Raw genomic sequence first — 22,555 nt, forward strand, 5'->3', positions numbered from 1 at the left:
CCCAACCCTTCCAACAGTTTTTTTCTGTGCAATGGAGGTAGAGATGGGAGAGTCAGCTTGGGCAGCTGGGTGGTTTTAGGAAGTTTCTACCAGCTTTGTGCTGTGAAGGATTAGGTCCCAAAGAGAGAACAAGTGTCTGCTTCTCTCTAAGTGAAACCACATCAGCTGTGTGCTTGCAGCTTGCTTTGGAAATAAGTCTTTTCAGTCATTCTACTGTAAAAGAGATGTTTGGTGTTTCAGGTCTCTCTGCTTACATAAGCTTGCATGTATTCTTGATGTAACCTAAACCTAGAATGAGAATTAAGAAGCGTCTAATGGCTACCTAGCAGGGAAAATCAGGTCTAATTCCTTTGCAAACACTTGGGTCAAGTTCAGAAGCAGTTCAAGTAGTAGCGCAAGATGATATAAGGGCACCCCATATTTTTAAAGGAATATTCAGACTTTGCTTAAAGGGATTTTCAGAGGGAATATAACCAGTCAGACCTTTACATGAGCTCTTAGTTCACAGTATACTACATTCAACAATGGTACATCATTTTGCAAATGTGCTAGATTGATGCAAATTTAACATTACATCATCACTCCTATTTCCTAAGTCCGCTGCATTTAATATGAAACTTCGCAGTCGGAAGATCTAGCTCTATCTGCTGTAAAAGGACCAGGAGAGCGAGGGAGGTTATTTGATATAAGATGAAACACTGTTTTCTGAATCGGGCTGTCTTTGCTAGGCTGGATCTGAACACACTGAAGCTACACAAGCATGGGTCCACACCTGAGCTTTACAGCTGGACTTGATGAGCTAATCCAAATACTGGATAATTGAACATAATGCCCCTTGTGATTCCCTGTTTTTACAGATGGGAAAGCAGCTGTCATAGTTTGCATTACGCGAGTTTTTTCATTTTTGCAATATAATCTAGTTGCTAAAGAATACAGGGCCTAAGGAATTAAGAACTGTCCCAAAATTCAGGAACCAAATCATAATGAAATATCAGATTCCCTTTTTATTCTTACGTTGTAAAAACTGTATCTTGAGTCTATTTCATGGCAAGGAAAGAACCCTAATATGTCAAGCTTCAGAATGCAGGCAGAACTGCAAACACAGCTGTTTCCTGGATCGGTGGAACTTAAAGCATTGTGCACAGATTCCACCACCACCCATTACAAAGACAAAATCACTCCCAAGCATTATGTCATAACTGAAAATGCAGAGAAGCGCTCTAAATCATAAATGAAGAAAGCGAGAATGTGAGGATTGCATTTCGCTTTAGAAAAGCTTAAGCCCAAGAGAACTATAAAGAAAACCTTTCTTTAAATGCTGGTTACTTGAAGTTCTGTAATAATACAGTTCCTTATTTGAAGATGCTGATACAATTTCTTATAGTTCACTTCAAAGTCATGTTCTTTGCATTCATATAACCTTTTGCTAAAAATGATCGATTTATATTAATGTTAAGAACACATTGCATATTGTCTTTGTAAGGGCAGTAGATTTCTTGGCTGTCATTATTTGTCATTGTAGTCAGTTTCTTTAAACTCAAACCCTCTTACTGTTTTCAAAGCCCCTGCCCACAGGTTGTGTTTCTCTACTGACTGTTGTGCTGTCTTCAAAAAAGAACAAGCAGCCACAAATGTTTAAAACTTACAGACCTCAAGATCCCTACTGTAGCCAAGTGCTGTGTAACACACACCAGGTTATTTTTGCTAACAGTGGTGTCCCTCTGTTTCAGCAGCTCAGCAGATGTGTGCCCCGAGATTCGTCCATTTCCAACAGAGAAATACTAATTAATTATTGGTATTGATTCAACAGCTGATTTAATTAGGATGTTGTTCACCCTCTTTTCTTTCTCCTAATCAAATACCATTTTCCTCTGGGGATCCACAATGTAATTATACACAGATTTATATCATTGTTTTATACTTATCTGTATGCCTTTTTGCTTTTGATTTCAAGTGTTTGATTTGAGCGTGCCTTTGCCCGTCTTGGCCTATACTGCAGAACGCCCTTTCACTCAGGAATTAGAAAAGGCCCAGCTTTTTACAACTGTGGTGCTCTCCTCCCTGCTCAGTGCTTCGTCTCACTTCTTTGAACTGCTGAGGTCTCTGAGACATTTTGCAAGTGGAGAACAAATGATTATTTTGAAGCCTTAGAGTCAGCTTGGTTTGGCTTGCAGTAGTCTTTTTCGTAACACTGCTCTGTTTCCTTGCTGTGGCAAAGTTGGTGCAAGCAAAAGTGGAATACTAGGAAAGAATTGTATCTTTTGTTGAATTTCGTGTTGCTCTGTGGCAAATATTGCATTTGTACTGGAGAAACTGAAGCTTGCAGAGGCAAGGGTCTTAGTCATAAAGGAATATAAATCAAACTTTACCACTGCATTTCAACTTTAGTCTTCTGATGCTTGTTTTAGAGGCTGGATGCTAACCTATTTTATCTTCCAGTGGAAACACTCTTAGACAAACAATTTTGAATAAATAGTAAAGTTAAGTCAACACTTACTCATAAAATTCAGCAGCAGGAGTGAGCTTGTACTTTGAGTATTTGGTGCCATTGCCAAGCACTGACGCGTTGAAGAGTTTGGGATCTGTACAGTTTGGGCTATTCCAACTATTGTCGCAGTTCGTCCAGGGGAGCTCAAATGTGAATGATGAAAATAGATAATACAGAGACCAAGCTATGATAACGTTGTAGTAGAAACCCACGTAAAGAGCTATGAGTATCACTGCATAGCCTACACCTAAAGACAAAGGAAAATGAGATTATACATTGCATTTTATATGCAACAGTATATGCAAACACTGTAGTTTAGTACTCAGCCATAAATAATTGCAAATTCCTTTCAGATCCTCAGACAGATAATTTTTTTTTTATGTTTTCATGCACGCCATTGACCTTAAAACAAGTAATTACATTAATGAAGTTGGGAAGTGACTGGCCTTTAGGAAACCCAGTTGTCTTTACCAGATAGAGAAATTAAGCAGCTCAGTGTCAAAATTTGTTCTTGTACAACTCCACTTCATGTTTTTCTTCCAAGGCAGAGGACTGCAAGCCCATGTTAGGAGTGAAATTCACTTCATCTTCATGTCAGAATCCTTGGCAACTTTTCTTGGAAAAGTACAGCTGAAGTTTCCCTATGCCTCATGCTGAGCTTGTTTGGATCAGGCAGCATTCCCCCTCCTGTTTCGTTACCATTGTTCCTCTCTGGAGTGCATCTATCAGCTTGTAACTAGATCCAAAACACGCATGTAACAGCCTATGCCGTTCCACTGAGTGGTGCAAGTGGTTCTGCAGCATACAAGTAAACCTTTGTGAATATCAACCTTGGGGCTAAACTGCACAGGGACCTTCAAATCATATTATTATATCCCTAGGATTACAAAATGGAAGTCACAGCAAAATTTAAACCTAAGTCTTAAATGCTGGGCAGCTTTTTTGGTGAATCCCAGTGTTAAGCATTACATTTCTTCTGTATTTTTGCATACTGTTGAGGTGTGGTTGGAGTGTCTCTTAAGAGGGAGAGCTTTTACCTTAAAATAATATATAGTTTTTAATAGTTTAGGAGGAAGCTTTGTTACTTAATGGCAGAGTAGAATAAAAGTTTATTGTCACAATTATTCAGGAAGCTTGTTTTACCTTGGCTAATATTGTTCTTCCATTAATCTATGAGCAGGACTGATCTGTGAATCCTACCCTCGGGTTCTCTGTATTTTGTGTTATGGGTAGAGACTCCATCTACTTTATTACTACCATCACAGCAGTGTCACAAGAATGTAAGTGTAAACGTTCATTTCCGATTTTCTCCAGTAAAATACTGCACTGGAGGCCGAACAGCTGGATATTTTTGAACTATCATATTCCCTAATAAAGCAATGAAGTAGCACACAACTTTCCTTGGTTTGAAATTTGCATAAGAAACTGATGCAGAGCTTGAAGAAGTTGGCAACTCAAAGGCTGCCATATGCCAAAGTTACTCTTCCTCGGGAGGTTTTTAGTATATAAGCTGGTGTGTTCATCCTTAACACTGGGGAAAGATAGTGTATCCTGAAATCCTTGGTGCTTAAATGAACACTTAAACTCCAGTGATACATTACAGTAAACACAATAGGGAAAAAAAATAAATCACCTAAGAGGGTAACTCTTAACCGTTAATATAAGTGGTAAAATACTACGTGTGAATAATAAGTTGCACTGAAATTGGATGATCTCTGTTCAGGGGGACAATTGCAGATGTTTGATATCAAGATTCGAAAATACTCTATCAAATGTATCTTCAGTGCCACTTCTTTGAAATTATAAGAATGTTCAGGAGTGAATTTGCTCTCCTGTTTCTAGGCCTAACTTTATTTTCAATGCAGTGCTGCACCACCCACACTCTAAAATAGGCCCTAGAAAATGCAGAGATGAAAATACTGTGCTGCAAAGGCTACAGGGTATATTTTTTAATCACATGCATTATGGGAGCATCTCACTAGAAGCAGAGACCTTAAAGTTCATAGCAATAATATTCATAGCTAAAATTAGCACTATAGCGCTTTTATAAATTTGCATTGACTATGTACATTTGAGTTAAACCATAAAATAACTCAGAAGCATTATGAATTTAGCAGTAAAATGTGTGTGTGCTTTATCAGATTGATCAAAACTTTAACAATACTGAGCTTACAGTAGTGCTGAGATGCAAAGAAAATCCAATATTTATTACAAGAATCACATAACTCAGGTTAATGTATATCCTAGTAACAAGAACATTTAAAAATCACAGTAGTGTATCTTTAGCACACCTTGAATATGTCAGCAGGAAAAAAGGCAGTTGGAATTTCAACAAGCCCATACCTGAAATAGGCAATATTTTCCTTTCTCTTCGTATTTCAGTCCTGAAGTCAACAGACTACTTCAGAGCACTGTGCTGTTTGCCTCAAACGCATTGAGATCCTTCTGGTCTAATTTTTACAGTTAGAGTTTCAAAATCCTCATTGTTATCCAAAGTTATTAACCAGTGCCGGCGGGAGTTTTGCCTGAGCAAGGGTCTGCAGGTTCTGGGGTGCTGGTATGAACTTTGGCTCCCATGAAAGCATTATAGAAGGCTTAGGTAAACCTATGTGAATTCATTTTTAAATTTGGGGGCATCTATTTTATTAGCTCACCTATTTATCTTTCATTACATCTCTAATTTTACTATGAGTTTTGAGTTTGACTGATATGAAAAAAATAACCAACCTCTGCAGTTCTATTTTGCAAGAGGAGAGCTTTGTTTTGAGAAAGAATTCTAACATTTACTCAGTGTAACCTATATCCAAGTACCGGATCTGCCAAATTTGGATTGTCGTTGTTAAGCTCTTCAGCTTTTGTCACGGGATGAACACCATCTGAATTTTAAACTTCTAGGATCAGCCAGGCTTGAGTGGTTTCATTTCAGTGATTTCTGATAGCTCTGTGTCAAAAAGATTTTACATATAATCTGGTAGAGATGTTGGGCGGCTCATGATTTTTGCTGGGAAGCAATGGTTAAGAAAATTCTTGAGGCTCCCTAAGACGTGTTTCATGTACAAAACCCACATAGTTTCTTTCAGCCAGAAACAACCCTTTAGACAACCCCTCAGTGCCCCCAACAGCTAACCCCAGCTATTTCTTGCTTGTGTGTCGCAGAGGGGGACAGGGCTGAACTGACCTGGATGAGATTTGATATTTCTAATCTTCTGCATCTCCAGCCCCTCCCTCCACCCAGAGAAACCCAACTTCCCTCAACCCCAGCGTATGGGGGAAAGGGGAACAGGGCTGAGCTGCTCCTTCTGCTCATTGCTCTCCACTGCAATAGCCTAGAAGATCATTTCTGTGTGCGGCTTTTTTCATTTTCTGCTTCACCTGTGATAACAAAAAGGCTTCTGACTTCAAGGGTTGGGGAAAGGTCAGCAAATATCATGCTGTCTGTGGAAAGACAAGACCTTTCCTTTGTTTGTGGCTGCAGGTGTTGGCACCCTCACGGTGCTTTTCAAGCGAGCAGAGGGACACTTACCTTTGAACACTGGACAGATCTTCCACACAGTGGCAGCTCCTTCTCGGTTGTACTGTCCCAGTGCTAATTCCATATAGAACAGGGGCATTCCAGCAATGATTAGGAAGAGGATATAGGGAATAAGAAAAGCACCTGGAAATAGAATAATTAAATGTTCTAGTCTATATTTTGATTACATTTTACTTTATTGCTAGCTTCTAACTGGCTAAAGACAAAGCCACTGCTTTTGGGAACCAAAGAGGAAAAAAGATTCTTCCTAGAAAGGAGAATCTTTGTTCTCTTGTCTGTCTGAAAATTCCTTAGCTGTTTTATATGATCCAAGTCAAAGGAAGATTCCCCCAAAAGGCATGGCTATATGTGATGGCATGAATTATCAGTTATAGTCGGTGTTGTGCTTAATTACTGCATACTCAGTCAGTCCTCTGCTTTGTGGTGCCTCAGAAGTGTAGTTTTCATTTCATTGCATAGCTTACTTGGTTCTGAAGAGTTAAATTCATGTAAAATATCTGTATAAAAAAAAAGACTAGATTGTTGTGATAAATAAGAAACTGAGAGAATAGCTAAGTGTCCAGAATCACTGACTGGTCTCCTTAGGAGTTACCTGTCTAAAAGAAAATAGATTGTGACAATCCTGCTTAAAATTGTTCAGCAAAAGAAAAAAACAAAGAAACTGCAACTTCTGTCTTTCCCTCTTTCCCAACAGCAAGTAGGAGTCTGTGCAAACCTTTAAGGTCTGTTGTACTGGCTTAGTCACTTGAAAACCTTTCTTGCAAAAGAAAATAAGCGCTCTGCTTCTAAATACATTAACTTTCAGAAGGTATCTGTAGTCTGTAAAAGCTAAAGGTATTACTGTAGCTATCTACAGCAGGCCAGTTAGCAGCATGAATTTTGTACTTTGAAAGTCCTGCCATCCAAACAGTTGTTGCTCCTTTATGTTTCATGTCTGCTTTTTATGGCTATTCCTAGAGTGAGCTGGCTAGCATAACTGTTCAGAGAGAGAAATGTTGGGACACAGTAGAGAATAATGCAAAGCCAAGCTCTGTTCCCTTACTCTGACTACAGCGTACCTCTAGGAAGTAATGTGCTGTAATGTAATGGTAAGGGCAATGTATTCAGTGTTCAGTCCTGAATTCAGGGATTCGAAAGCTGAAATTTTTTAGTGAAACAGGAACAAAGTGTAGCAACAGAAATAAAGAGTAGCTTAAAGCTTTGCAAATGTATGTGAAATGTATGTGTATGAATGAAATACAAGAGCTGCTCTGAAAGTAATGCCCCCTATTTTATTATGTTGTCCCATGACATCAGAAGTGGATGATAGTGGGATGGCAGTAGAGGTTGAATCTTCCCATCAGTATTCTGTTACGTTTTGTTGCTGTGTGACAGCAGACGGGCACTCTGACCAAATGGCGTCAGACATGGAAATGCCTAGGAAGCAAAGGTGTGTCACTCAATTACTCCATGCACAAAAAATGGCACCCACTGACGTTCACTGTTGCTTGCTGCACATTGATAAAGACCAACCAGTGGATGTGAGTGCAGTGAGGCAGTGGGTGGTGCGTTTCAGCAACGATGACTGTGGTTACCTCCACCGGTGCAGATTTTTATGAGTGCGGCATGCAGGCTCTTGTTCATCACTGGTGAAAATGCAGAGCTAATGGTGGTGACTGTGTTGAAAAATAGTGTTTTGTAGCTGAGGATGTGCTCTATCACACAGTGTTACTGTGCTCCTTGCACCTGTTGTAGTTTCCATGGAAATAAATAGGAGGCATTACTTTTGGAGCAGCCTAAATATACTGGGTTTCTCATATTAGGAGGCATGATTCTTCTCTTTCATGTTTCTAAAGAGGGTAGTGAAACTGCAGGCTGTATTCACAGGATCTACTACAGCACAAATGATGCATACTTTAATAACATTGCAGTGTAATTCAAAAGTCTTCTATTACTGTGCTGCTTTTACTATAACGTGTTTAAATATTCTAGAGGAAAAATATTTGTGTTTCAACATACTTGATACCCTGTTGTTCAGAGTTATGTGCATACTCAACTAATTCAATCTGGGAGAGTTCATGTTGTTTTCATCATAAGCAGTATCTACAAAAATAATTTTAGCTGGATTTACTTTCATAGGTCTTGGAAGTGACAGCTTTTGAAGTGCCACAGTTATCTTGCTTCAACAGTACTACAGCATACAGAGCTGACTCACAAACCTAACTTGCTGCCTTTGGCAGGTATTGGAGTTTGCATGAGTGCTATTTGATTAACTATGTCAAGAAGCGTGGAAAAAATTACGCTGTAAATTGAATAGGGAAATCTACGTGTGAGACAATTATCCTGGAGATGTGTAGTGGACGTAAATATTAAATGGTAGTTTAAAATACGTGTTTTCTAAGTATGACTAATACTTTGATGAACTGTGAAGTGTACCATGATTATGCATGCTTGCTTAAGCATCATATATTTGGCTGTAAATCATTCCAGGCTTTAGATAAATGAAATTTTTCTTTTTATTCCTTTCCTTCCCACCCCTCCTTCCCAGGGGATTAATAAGGTGTGATGTCATTTTTTGCAAACAGCAGTTACATGGCATTGGAAGACTTTCATAGCTGGGGTTACTTTTCAGGTAACTAAGATAGTGAAGTAGAGATTAATAAGCACACAAAGTAAGGGTGCTTATTCACATTAAGTTCTCTCATAAATGTTTTGGAGACTTCTGGACATTTCTTGTTAGCACCTTCTGATTAGGTAGAAGAATACCAAGCCATATACTTTGTCAATACCTTGACATCTGCTCTTCTCTTCCTACCCAAGGAAGAGAAGGCTCCACAGTGGGACAGGTTTGTGTGCAGTACCTTGTGAAAGGCAGGGCCTTTTTGCCAGGGGGACATCATAGCATCCTGTGAGCTTGTTGCTAACACCCTATGGGTAAGGTGGGGGGCAAACTGCATCCTGCTGGGCCTCTTGCTGTGGGTCTGCTGCTGTGAACTTGGGCACAGCACCATGCTTCCCCAAAGGAGTAGCAAATGCCCGCCTGGTCTATGAGGCCAAAACCTTAGGAACAGTGACGCTATGCCAACTGTGTCCCTCCTGCCTGTGCCATGCAAACTACTGTGCTCCAATTGCATGCATGCAAAAGGCCAGCACATTAGTATAGCCCTGACAGCTGAACTCTCATGGAGCACATGGTTTGGCTAACATTTCAGACTGGATGAGCAGCTAGCCAAGCTCTACCTACCTCAGAGCTGAGGGAATGTAAGTGTGGGATTGCTGCATTGGCAGCAGCATCCTGATAGCACTCAAGGGATTCCACTCCCCCGCTGTGTGAGGGCATGCGGCTGAGCACACAGCTGCAGCCCAGAAAGCATTACTGGTCTCAGCAATCCCTAATGGTTCCTACTTTCCCCTCCCAGCCAAAAATCTGGAGTAATTAGCATTTGTAACCTAGTCTTGGCTTGATTTGCTACTGAGTCACGTGTAGCTCAAAGGCCACACGTTGCCCTTGGGCTGCTGCACATGCTGCTTTTCAGCATTAATGGATTTCATGAGATCTGTGTACTTCCTTCCCTTATGGTACCAGAGTACACAGGGAGTTAAGGAATCCTTATGTGTTTACGTGATACAAGATGAGGTCAAACTCTCTACTTCTACATGAACTATTCACCTACGTGAAGCTTCAAGTTGAAAGTCACGCAGAAGGTTTTTGTTGTTTTTGTTTTTAAAGAGCTAAGACGTCTGATTAATGCAGGACAAAATACAGGACAGGCTTTCATTCCTGTGCTGAGTGCCAAAACAACTTTTTCATTTTGGTCTAACAGAGTCCACTCTGAGTTTCTCCTCTCACTGTTGTTCAACATTCACAGCATCCTTGGTGGGGAAGCAGAAAGGAAAACAGCGCTCAAATAGTTCCTTCAATCCTACAAGAAGGACTCATTTCACTCCTGAATACCAGAAAGAATGCGGCACTGAATTACTAATGATTGAAAATGATCATTTAAACAATGACTGTTGTCCAAAAAGAATTTGCTGATGCACGTACAAGAAGCTGGCCAGGACAGGGTTAGCTGAAACAATTTTGAAGTACTCCTGCTTGTCCATTATTAGCCTTCTGCCTTTGTTACCATGGACATTCTAGTCAAAACTTTAACTGGCAGGGACGTCTGCTAAGCTAACAAACTTTGGGCAAGTATAGCAGTATATTTTCAGATAGGAGTGTTGCCAGTATTTGTTCAAGAATAGAGTCTAAAAACAAAGATCTTCCAACTGATGAATTGAAATACAAGCTAATCTCTGTACCTGATCTGTGCCTGATCAAACTGTGAATAAAGAGTACTTGAAAGAGCATCAGCAAACAGTTGACAATGCAGTAAGTTTGCTTGGACAACAAGGAAAAGGGGTGGAAACTAATAGTGTAAGACTCTTATGAATAAAAAAGGAAATCCTCGATGCAGAGATCCTGAAATCTAGGTTGTGGAAGATCAACACACATAGAAAAACTAAGCGACTAGAAAGGGAGGTATTTCTGGGTACAGAAATCCTAGTTCTGGGTCTTCAAGCTTGTTACTGGCTCGCCAGCACAGCCACGGAAAACATCTCTGGGGAGGTCAGCTTGCAGCAAGCTGTGATGGAGCCTAAGTAGGAAGAGGCAGGGGGGTAGACGCAATCTTTACTGCCCAGGGAGTAAAAACAGTAAGGGTTTGCATGGTACAGCAAAGAGATGTCAGAGATGCAAAGGAGCGTGATGTAGCCTCAGTGCCAAAGCCAAGAAAATGACTTTAACAGCAGCTATATGACGATGTTGAACAGAGGTAGATTATGGTAGTCGAAAACATTTTTCTGCAAAAGAGATTGAACAGCATACTATAAAGACTTCAGCAGCACTTTGCTTATATAAAATCTTCCAAGTAGGCAACCTTTTTTATGGAAAGTATTTCTGAACCATAAAAGCAGTGGAGCTATACCATCTTGATTTACACGTTTCTTTTGAAGCCCTCATATTTAGCTGCTCTCTCTAACAAATTGCTAGATTTGAACCTATTTATATTTCAACTCTCAGTCTGGGCATGAGCCTTCAGTTTTTTTTTTTTCCAGAATTCCAATTTTAATAGTGTTCCTTTCGCTCAAAGAAAATGAAAACAAACAGTTTCCAGAAATGGTTCAATGCTGTTCATGGGCTGATGTCAAACTGAAGCCTTTATGTATGTATTTATTTATTCTCCCTATTTATTTATGTACTTACTGTCTTGAGCTGTTAACCTGCTGCTGCCTTGAAATCACTTGAAGAGACTTGAAGCATAGTCTGCTTACAAGCTGGTTAATGGTATGTAAAAGAATGGGTTACCTGAGCTCTTCCATGCAAACCCAATCATCTCTTCGGCTTTCTGTTACAAGAATAATGAGCTAAAGAAACCCATTAGTAGCTATTTTGAACGAATTAATGAGAGTTAAATATACCCAGCCGCTCAGAGCAGCATGATTCATTCATAAATTACACCCAAGTCATTGGTAAGGTCCCTTTTATATAAATTGATGAAATGATGATATTTACAACGGTGTGTAGTTTAAAGATATTTGCAGGACCACTTAAGAACAGAACCCTGGCCTATGTTCTCTGGAAGGAAACTAGAGAATAAAGAAACATGGTGGGTTTTGGATAATAGAGGTAAGGTTGGTCTAAGATGCCTGGTGTGGCAGTGGGAGTTCTGGAGCTTTGTCAGCATTTCTGCTGCTGACCTTCACTGCTGCTAGCTTAGGAAATGAATTAAGCCATTCCCATCTTCTGCCATTATTGTGGCTGCATGAAGTCCAACAACCTGCTGTGTGAGTTGGCGGTGAGAGCATTTGTTTCATCATTATCCAACCTTGTAGCAGATTTGCTACTGTAGCTGACCCCTTTGTTTATAAATAAATGAACTGGCATCCACTTGGGTTTTGACAGTTCGGTAAATAAATGACCTGGAGTCTGTACCAACGTGAAGGTCTAGTGGATGACATTCCTGCCCAAATCCATCTTCTTGATTTTGTGCCTTTTTCTTTTTTTAACTTGCTGGGAGAATAAGTGAACATGGAATGTGGAGACAGCATGATGACTGTTATGATTTACGAAATCTCTGTTACTAATGTGCAACAAGACAGGGTTTGTGAGGAGTGATAGTGTCCTTCATGGAGCAGCCGACCCTGTGAGCACAAACCTGCAAGCTTGGCAGTTAGCAAGCCGTTCAGGAGGTGCCGGGCGGGAGAAGTGCGTAGTGCTGAGCCACTGGGTCAGGGTGCAAAGGCCCAGCTGGGGAAGGATGCTACTTCATAACAGACACGCCTGGAAGCTTAAGAGTTGATAAATTCAAAGGGAAAACATATTTCTATCACTTCATTAGTTTTCCACTGCTGGCAGTTTTTTTTTTTTCTCCCCCCACCTTGCAATCATAGATGTGACACAAAGATATATTCACCTGCAACTGAATCATATCAAAAAAACCACCCATGTAAGGTGTAGGCTGTACTTGAGAGGTACAAAATCCAAGTGTTTGTCAAAATGTACCTTGATTTATCAGTAGTAGAGCTCCCTTGGCTGAGAATATTTTTGAGCAAAGGCATCAGAAGCTATTTACTATGGATCAAGATCAGCAAGTTTTGCTGGATTCCAGCACTGGAAAATCTCTAATAACTTCATCTGATAGCATTCCCTGAAATATGATGTATTACAAAATCGTTTTCTGTAATGTACAGAATATAGTTATGTACATGAAAGGAAATATTACTTCACCACCTTCAGCTGTCTCTTTTAAGTGTAGGGAAATCCTTGCTTGGTGCCAGTGAGATTTTGGCAATTACTGTTTTATTTCAGTTCAGATACAGACTGTTAGTCACAGTTTTCTCTCCCTTCTCAATGAACTTGTATGTTCATTTTTGTTTGTTCTGTTTCAGCCAGTTGTAAACTAAAATGAATATTTTCAGCATTCACGAACCTGTCTGATTTTGATGCCAGAAGAGATTATTAGATACGTAGGTTGCTCCAAAAGTAATGCCTCCTATTTATTTCTATGGAAACAAACTACAACAGATGCAAAAAGCACAAGAACACTGCGTGATAGAGCAAGCACATTCTCAGCTACAAAACACTATTTGCAACATAGTCACCTCTGCATTTTTGCCAGTGATGAACAAGAGCCTGCATGCTGCACTCATCAAAATGCACCAGTGGAGGTGACCATTGTCATCACAGCTGAAATGCACCACTCACTGCGCTGACATCCGCTTGTTGGTCTCCATCAGTGTTCAGCAAGCACTGATAAATACCGATGGGTGCTATTTTTCTGCACAGAGAAATTCAGTGACACACCTTTGCTTCCTACACACTTCCATGTCTGACACTATGCTGTCAGAGTGCCCCTCTGCTGCCATCTGTCTCATGGCAACAAAAGGTAACAGAATATTAGTGGGAATGTTCAACCTCTACTGCTGTACCACCAATATCTCCTTCTGGTCAACATAATAAAATAGGGGGCATTGCTTTCAGAGCAGCCTTCGCAGTTGGATTTAACTTCCTGTACAACATAAGACGGTTTCACACAAAAGCATACATTCCTGATTTGAAGAACCTTGGCATATTCTTTCTCTGCTAGTTCATTTCATTAGCTTTGGTGGTTAAGTAAATAATATAAAACACATATATAAATTTCTATTTTGAATACATAGCATTTGATTCTACTTGCTTTTTCCCTGATAAATTAAAATGCCCTTGCAATACTTGATTTTCATCGTATGAAATATGCCCAAACTGCATTCAAGTGTTTCAGCCTTCTTTCCATAGTCTGAACAGAGTAAATGGTACAGATGAATTTGTGTCACAGAGGTTTTCGTTTTTCTATCTAATGTTCCTTCCTTGTTTTTTCTTGGTGTAGCAGGCTCATACAATGCCAGGTGGAGGATTTATATGGGCACTTTTTGCACCCACATTATCTACTCACTTCCTGAGCTGCACATGGGATAAGTTACATGCCTGAGAAGTGCCACCTCCTTACTAGAGCAGAGCCTGGGAAGGTTCCTCTGGCTTTCAGCCCCTTATTTTAGGCACTCTTAGTCCTCGCTTTCCTCTTTCTAGTCTAGTCCACCTGCCCTTGTGGGAGCTGCTCACTCTGCGTACGTTGTACATGGTATCCACGGGGAGACTCATCTCCCACTTATGGCACCAGTGCTGGGTGCCCACTGGGGAGTGACAGGACTGCTTCAGCATAGCTCATTAGAGCTCCAGTAGTAGTTCAGGTGCACAGTGAGACAAGGAGACTGAAATGCACTGTGTTCTGCACATGTAACAGTACAATTAGGAGTTCACAGCACAATCTCAGATTGAGGGTTTTTCCTCTCAGACTGCTTGTCTTTAGCAGGTTGTCTTTAGTTGTCAAATTTAAAAACAGCCCCCAAGTTGAGCACCTTCTGGAGAGGACGCAGTACCCATTTTAGGCATCGTGAGATTCAGAACTGTGCCAAGGTGAAACAAAGCGCTTATGACATCTTAAATCAGCTCTAGACAAGTGCCAGGCAGCTTTCAAGAGGATTAATGTACAAACCAATAGGAGGTAAATGCCTTGAAATTCTGCTACAGAAGAATCAAGTATAAACATCCTGAGGTACACTTAAAACTTGCTGCACCATTTAGTGATTAATCCAATCTTAAATTGTAAGTCCAATTTTTTGGACACAATGACCAAAGCAAAACATTCCTTTTCCTTCCAGGCTTCATTATAGATTTATTTGTAATACTTTAATACTTTCTGTGCTGTCTTAACTTCTACTAACTCTTGCACAACCGAATCCTCTAAATTCTTCTTGTCAATAAAGGGTTGTTTTCTGCCACAGAAATATGGGACAGTTGTATGTTCCTACCTGTAAGAAATCTGGTAAATCAAAGCTTTACTCTCAGTAATTATAAATGAAGCATTCAGGATCAGTGTTCTTTCTCATGCCTCTACAGGAAGCAGAATAACCCTACTGTAAACTATTTATAATGCATATTTATACAAAGCTTGAAAGTAGAAGGTGAACACAGTTCCAAACAGAATGAAGTAATTCTCCAGTTCTCCCTGGACTGTTTTCCTAATTTGCAACAAGCAGCAAAGCAAATGTTTCCCCTGATCCAAGCAGTACGCTCCATTACTGCCATTCTGTGTGGGACCTCCTGGCTGAAAAGCTGGAAAAGAATGTGAGCCTTGCCCACTGCAGCTTGCAATGGCCCAGTAATAGTTTGGAGTAAAATCCTTCTTGTTTCATCACTCTGAAGACTTCTGCCATGGCAGGTGGGGCAGTTTTGTTCACCAAGAACACAGAACTTACAGGTAGTTAGTGTGGTAAAACTTGGTGTCTCTTGATGGATTGCACAGCTGTAGTTTTTCCTAGCTAAACAGCTTTTGAGCACATAAAACCTCATGACTGTAAAATAAAATTTAGGAGGAAAAATGTAGGCGATCTTGAAGATGTCCAAGTTTCTTAACTTAGGGTTAAAGACAGTGATTTTGCCAGCAGCCTCCATATGAGTCAGCAAAGGATTACACTGCAATTTAGGAATAGTCTGGTCACTGTTTTGTTGCTTTACTTTAGGGAAGAGTGAAGGAAAAGAGTAACTGGTGACAGTTCCATTCCTACACCTGGCAATTCAAAAGTTTACAAACCATGTATTAGGCCCCAGAATAATTGAAAGTGTCTTAAAATGTAAGGTCTTCTAGTCCAGTCCTTTTATTTGCCTCCTGGCTTCTGAAGTCTTGCTCTTGCTTTGTGTTTTCCCAGCTCTTTTCTTTAGCCCTGACAGCCAGAAAAAGATTCTTGCCTCATCATTTGTCTCTATGAAACAGAATAAAGCGCACTTCTTAAAATAGTACATCTTTATAGCTTGAGCCCTACATAGGAGAATGCTGAGGTCATAATCCAACTCTCACAGAATAAATTCATTTTGTGTAATAATGAACATCACCTGTGTTAGTCCTGGTATTTTGTTTATTGGCTGAGGTGCTGAACTGTTGCACCGAGTGCAGATCAGTTACTAGCTGGTGGAAGTCTTCTATATCAGTTTAGTCTGAATAATTTTTTATTACTTTCCTCTGTTTTTCTTCTCGCATAATTCTTAGTCTGGAAATTCTGTCTACTTAGGAGCCCTTAAGAGAGAGACGTCTGTTATTTGGGTTGAAATCCTGGCTCTGGTGACGTCAATGGAAAAAAAACACCCATTGACTTCAGCTGGGTCAGGATTTCTCCCTTGTGGTTTATGAATCTATTGATTCTAACTAAGGCTGTAGAACTATTAGAAAATGAGAGACAAACTACAGAAAGGGAGAAAATGATCAAACTCTTCCCCAGAACAAAATCCCAGAGTGTCACCGGTCTTTCCAAAACCTGCCTCATGATCTCATTGACACATCTGCACACCCCAGTACGAGCTATTCCTTAATTTTGTGATAAATCTAATACCTAAGATGCCCATGTGCATATATAAGCCCTCCTTAGTAGGGGGCACAAACATTTGAGCTTTAAGGCAGACAAGGGTACCCCTTGGTATGAACTATGCATCACTAAAAGCTGCTGCTCCTATTAGCTTCCTACTAAAGGAAAGGAGTTGGGAAATCCAAGGAGGGTCTGCCTGGGAGCAGTCGTTGCTGATACTGGCAACTCTGTATGCAAAAGTCATGAGCCATTCTGCTAGGTCCTCCAGTCATTTTTCCTCATACACATGCACTAGATTGCTTTTAGATTATCAGATTAGGATCTAGTAAGATCTATAAGGATCTACTGCTCCATCTTGTGGTCTGGAGAAAGTTTGTCTGTTACTCTGCTATGTAGAGCCACGAGTCAGAAAAAGTCCAGCCTCTCCTCTTTTTTAAATTAATTTTCTTTTTCTTTCTTTTTTTTTTTTTTTTAAAAAAAAAAAAACTAAACTGGAATTTGACATCAGCATCATACTTTTCCTCAAGAGATGCCAATCTCAAGGGAAAGTACTGTGTTGACATCTTTGGCACGCTTCAGGACAGGCACTGCAAGGGGTGTTTGATTACTGAAAAGAGAGGAGAAACAGAAGTTAAAGCAATGAAGAGTGCTGCCTGGTACATGTAGAGCAAAGAACGAGACACATAGCACTTTGCTGCTTTTTTCAGTGCATATGTTAGAGCACTGGGAGCAGCCCGATGTAAAGTCAGGGAGGCAATGAGGGTGTATTCTTGCATGCTGCTGAGGGGCCAGAAAACCGCCTGCTTGCTTCCCACCACTCTGTGGCCTTCAGTAAAGAGGAATGCCATGCAGTCACCGGCTACAATCCTTCCTGTACGTAACACCACAAAAGCTGTTTCTCAAACTAGCACGAGACTGTAGCAAGGCATGGCTTGTTGCTCACTCTCATTAATTGTAGTGCTTGGAACTTGTGCAATATTTTTCTCAAGCTCTGACAGAAATTTCTTTCACTGTTGAAATCACAACTTCTGTGTACTTCAGTGGGGTGGGATCAAAGCATCTCTGCTCTTCTGATCCTGCATGTTTATGCTAGTGTAACTTGCATCTTCTAGGGAAGCAGTTAATAACAAAGCAAACCAAGAAAGGCTTCATGTTTGAGTACTCTGACAACACCAGTCTGATCGTGCTGGAGACTATTTTGGACGCTTAAATTGGTGTATATTCTTAGGCAATAGTAATAGCCAAATAACAGCAACCAGTTAATGTCTGTGTTAACAGTGCAGCTTCTGCAGTTTTTTGTGCTTTTGGAAGCAAGTGATTGTGCTCAAAGCCTTAAACAAAGAGCAGGAACACTGGAAAAATTACCATCTTCTATAAAAAGTCTTACGGTATAATAAGGGCAGCCTGTTCTACTGCGTACCAGCAATCAGAACACTAGTCACAGAAATCATTTATGGACTGGCAAAAGACAACTGCCTGCCCAATTCCTGTCTTGAGTTTTATTTATGAACGTGTTATCATGGAGCTCTGTGCACTTGCTGGTGTGCTTTGGATGAATATGGGTGTAAAGAAATATGTGGCTTACAGAGCCAGTTGTCCCCACTGACAGTTTCTGTTTCTGAATGGTAGACCCTAGTTCTCAACCTTTGTCATGCTTCAGAGAGAAACTGCATAACTTGTTTAAATGCAGAATAGGGGAAAGGAGAAAGAAGAGTGAGAATAAAACAAAAGATTCCCTTGATTAGTAGTTGAGAGTTTTTTCTGTCGTCTTCATGAAGAATGTCACAACGCAATCAACTTAACTGTTTCCTCTCCTTTGCTCCTGCCTCCTTTCCCCTTGTTTATGAAATAAAAGTTTCAAAATCTGTAAGGCTGAAATGAAGTGCACTGAATCTATACAGAAGCTGAGATGCTGAATTATGCTGCAGTTCTCTCTCCAGGGCTTCCATGAAATCAGGGCTGGTTCAGCATTACTCGGGGGCTGGGCACTTCTGGTGCTGGCTCCCCATAGGGCTCAGATGTCCATCTTTGGGAAGTCAAGTTCTGCACGGCAGTAAAGCCTTTCCTTGCAAACTATTCTCACTTGGGCACCAATGCACAAGATCTACACAATTAAGCTTCAATGCTGCCACGCCAGGTCCAAGACGTCACAGAGGCAGTGAAAAGGAAAAGGGAAGATTAAGGAGTAGTTGGAAGACAGAATAATAGATTGTCAAGTTATGGGTAACAGGCTACTGACATGGATCCTCTGTCTCCAAATCGGCTGAGGAAGGGAAATTGAAGGTTTATAATCAGTGAGATAATCCTGGAATCTTTACATCAACTTCACCGAAAGCGGACTGGGGCGAGCTGGCCCAAATACAAGTTATTTCAACTTTAATAATAACAATTTCCTGTCGTCACATTAGAAGGCAAGAAGTGAAGAGTTAGTTGCAAATTAATCATAACTGCTGCAGTGCAAGATTCCCTGAAACCCAGTAGCACGGTTTTGTATATTTTATGAGATGAATCCATACACTGCCAATGGGAAGTACAAAGAGAGAGGTAGGAGTAAAAGATCTAGAACTGTATTACAAAGACTTTGTATAAACTTGTCTCCTGCCTCCAGAATTACAGTGTTTTAATATAAATACCTCTAAGTAGGGAATGTATTTAGTTGTGCTTCATAATTTTGTAACATAGCTGAGAGCAATTAGCTACAATATCATCTAATAACTACAGTATATATAAATGCTATAGAGTTTACAGTACAAACACATACTAGAGAGCCACACTGCAGTTAACTGTTTAATCAGTTGGTGAATGCGGGACAAAGGCTTTGGAACTGAGCACAGCTGATGAGACTCCCACCATACACAGCAGAAATTAAGGCAGTGAGCTTTGATGTTGCTGCTTAAACCGCTCTGAATTCTGTAAACCATTTGTTTCCATTTTAATTCACAGCAAGAGGCACAGTAATTTGTGGACTGATTTTAATCATAACTTCCCTCACAGCAAATTTCAACGCTTGCCAAAACTGTATGCTCCTTCTCATCTTACATTTAAGTAGTTGTTTTAGTTTTACGTTTCACATTGATTTAAGTATGGAAAAGAAAGTATTCATTTTTTGAAATGACCATCTTTAGGCTGCCGTATTCACATATGCACTGAACTGACTGAGAGGTTTGTGCTATTTTCCCAAAAGGTGAAAGTGAAATTCTGCCCCTAAATCATCCACGCCCTGTCTCAGCCCCCTTACAGATGCTTTATTTCTTTAATAAAGAATGGCTCTTGGCTGCTACACTCCTGAAATGGACTTTCTGTTTTCCTTTGCTTCTAGCAAATTTAATAAAGAGCTTAAAAAGATGTCAGTGAGAAAACAGACTAGAAATAGATGAAGCTTAAATACCTGCTGTGTTAGCTTGAATGAGCGTCCAAAAGCTGAGATCCTTGGCCAAACATAAGAAACTCCTGGATCTGTTAATATGAACGTAGGAAGCTTTCTAATGCAACTTCCATCACTTACTTTTAGAGGAGGGATGCCTGTCCTGTGGGAAAGGCTTTCTAGTATGCCTGCCTTTTTGGCATAACTTAGAAGGGCATACAGAAATGGAGGGGGGAAAAGACTTTCAGCAGATATTTTGTATTTCCAAACAACGGAACTAAGATAGCAGTTTACTACTCAATGTCTTTTCTTCCTCTTAGTTCAGAATAAAATGCTTTTGGTGGTAATCAAAAAATATGTTCATTCTTTGCAGTCAGAAAGAGGCATGCTTGCTTTTGTTGGAAAAAACAGCTCATTTGGGCCACACCAGTGTCTTTTATTGTCTTGGTTAAAAGGAGGAGCAAAGGTGGAACACCACTTTGATCAGAGCATCTAAGTTGGTTCTGAATGCTTGTCCTGCACTGAACACAGGACGGTCCTCTTAAGGTGCAAGCTCCATCTAAATTCCATGAATCTTCTCTAGAACCTTTGTAAAATTGTCATGCTAAGGGTTGTTAGAATTGTTCAGGGATGAATAATTTCTCTGTTTCGTAAGGCATTTAGCTGGGAGCCCATATAGTGTACAACTTCATGGTATTCTGAGTCTGACAGAAACTAGAATTTCAGAATTGATGAAAGATTTGGGTCAGAAATATTCAGTTCGTCCTTGTCAAGTATTTGTGATGTTTCATATATAGTAGGTATAAAATGCAGTAGTTTATAACTCTGGAGAGATTACATTTCTGAAGAGCTATTCTGTGGAGCCAGCAAGACTGACAGGCAAGTGGAGGAGAACAGGGAATTTCAGAGAAGCAGCTGGCATGTGAGCTACAGTGCTGGTTGAGCCTTGGTGAAGTTATGCTACACATAAACCAGATGATTAATAGCTGTCAAGGGGAGGAAAGAGGAGTGATGAAGTCATGTGGGAAAAGGAGGAGAGCAGCTGTGAGCCGGCCACTGAAACCAGGAAGAAGGGACTGTCAACATGGCATAGCTGAGATCGTCCCAAATGTCACATGAAGCCCCTGGCCACTGCTGGGATGTCAGTGTAACAGTTTGACCTGTTTGAGGTCACTAGTTTGATAACAGGAATTGAAAGCCTGTATTAGGAAACCAAAATCACTTGATTTGCATCTATGCTTCGATTGATTAATGAGTCAAACTCTTGGCATAGTCTTTGTAGTGAGGTTGCTTCAAAGTTGATTTATCATCATCATCTATTTTGGAACGTAAACACTGATTTTAAAAGACAAAGGTCAACCACCTTTGAACGTTTACGTGCCAGATTGTATTCTTTCTCATATTAATGATTAAATCTGCTGGCAAACACTTGGTGTAGTGCCTGGTAGAAAAGCAAGCTGTTGCGGGTCAGCATCAGATCTTGCTTTTGGTGATATGATGCACTAGCCATATTTATAATAGGGAATATTTGGTTGTATGTTGTCTTTGGTATCTGTGCTGGGGGTTGCTAAATCCTGCATTAGAGCTTGTGGAAGTATGAATAAGAAATGGAGCATGATGATAAGCTGTAAGATTCTTCTGTTCTAAAAGTTATTGACTGCTTGTGAGCTGTACTGTGAAGCAAATGATTTCTCCTAGAAATTATGTGATCTACGAACACTTAAGAAAATAACATCTCAGGGGAGATTAAAAGCATATACAACGATAGCCAAAGAGCTGCTAAAATATTTATCTGCTGCTGTTTGTAAATTCATGAAAAGCTTAATCTGATTCTTATGATACAATAAGTCTCAGGTGACTAATCCAACAATTAGTAGCCTGAGCGTAACTGACCTTGCAAATTCTTTGACTCACAAAAAGGAGTATTTTATGCTGGTAAATCCTTTCCCCACAAATTTCAATGGGAAATAGTAATTTTTCCAAAGACTGTGCAGGAAAACTGAATTAAAATGTTAACATTAAGTGGATCTGGTACAGAATCCACAATAGCTCGGTTACCTAAGACTGATCATCACCTTCCCCCACAGGGAGCACTTCAGTTAATCATGCTAGGCATTACTCAACTTCAGCTGGCATCAGCAACATTCTAGATGCAATTGAAATTATCATGACAAATCTTTCCCTAAATTGATGAGAGTCTACTTTTGACACTGCTCTTTACTTCAGCATAGCCTCTTACTGATCTGAGGAACGCTTAAGAGGTTGGACATGTTACAAAGAGTCATCTCGAGTACACTGATTCTGTCCACTTGTAAGTGGATTCATACAGCTAGGGAGTCTTTTCAGCAACAAACAAACAAAACAACAGCACCACCAAAGGGGCTCTTGCCAGAAATGAGTTATAATGAGCACAGAGCACTTGTGAGAACAGCCAGCAGAGACAGCCATAGCTGATGACATACTCTGCTGATTCTGGACTCTCAAACTGTACAAAAAGCATTTGTCCTGTGGCAAACAGTACTTCTCCCTTGTGTTGTGATGAGTAGCTGACTATATGTAAGATGTGTTTATTGATCAGCCGAGCTGACGAGGCAACGTTTGAGAATTCTGCCCTTTCTGGAGCGTCACCTTATCTGCATAATGGGAGCTTGCAGAGTTTTACCATCTGTACATGCCTGTCATTTTATAAAGCAGTTTAGCATACATAGTGAGCAGTCCTGCTTCCGAGTAGTCAGCGAGGGCAAGATCTCATCCA

At 40.3% G+C, this 22,555-nt stretch overlaps 1 protein-coding gene across 1 annotated transcript in view; it reads right to left on the reverse strand.

Moving 5' to 3' along the window:
- The window catches only part of SLC6A2 (solute carrier family 6 member 2), a 68,379-nt gene that overhangs the window by 41,718 nt on the left and 4,106 nt on the right, over window positions 1-22,555 (reverse strand). Inside the window, 2 exon segments of the mRNA XM_021408716.1 lie at window positions 2,498-2,735; window positions 6,012-6,143. Coding sequence (XP_021264391.1) covers window positions 2,498-2,735; window positions 6,012-6,143 — 370 coding nt within the window.

The sequence above is a fragment of the Numida meleagris genome, chromosome 10 (assembly GCF_002078875.1).
Source record: "Numida meleagris isolate 19003 breed g44 Domestic line chromosome 10, NumMel1.0, whole genome shotgun sequence".
NCBI classification, from domain to species: Eukaryota; Metazoa; Chordata; class Aves; order Galliformes; family Numididae; genus Numida; species Numida meleagris.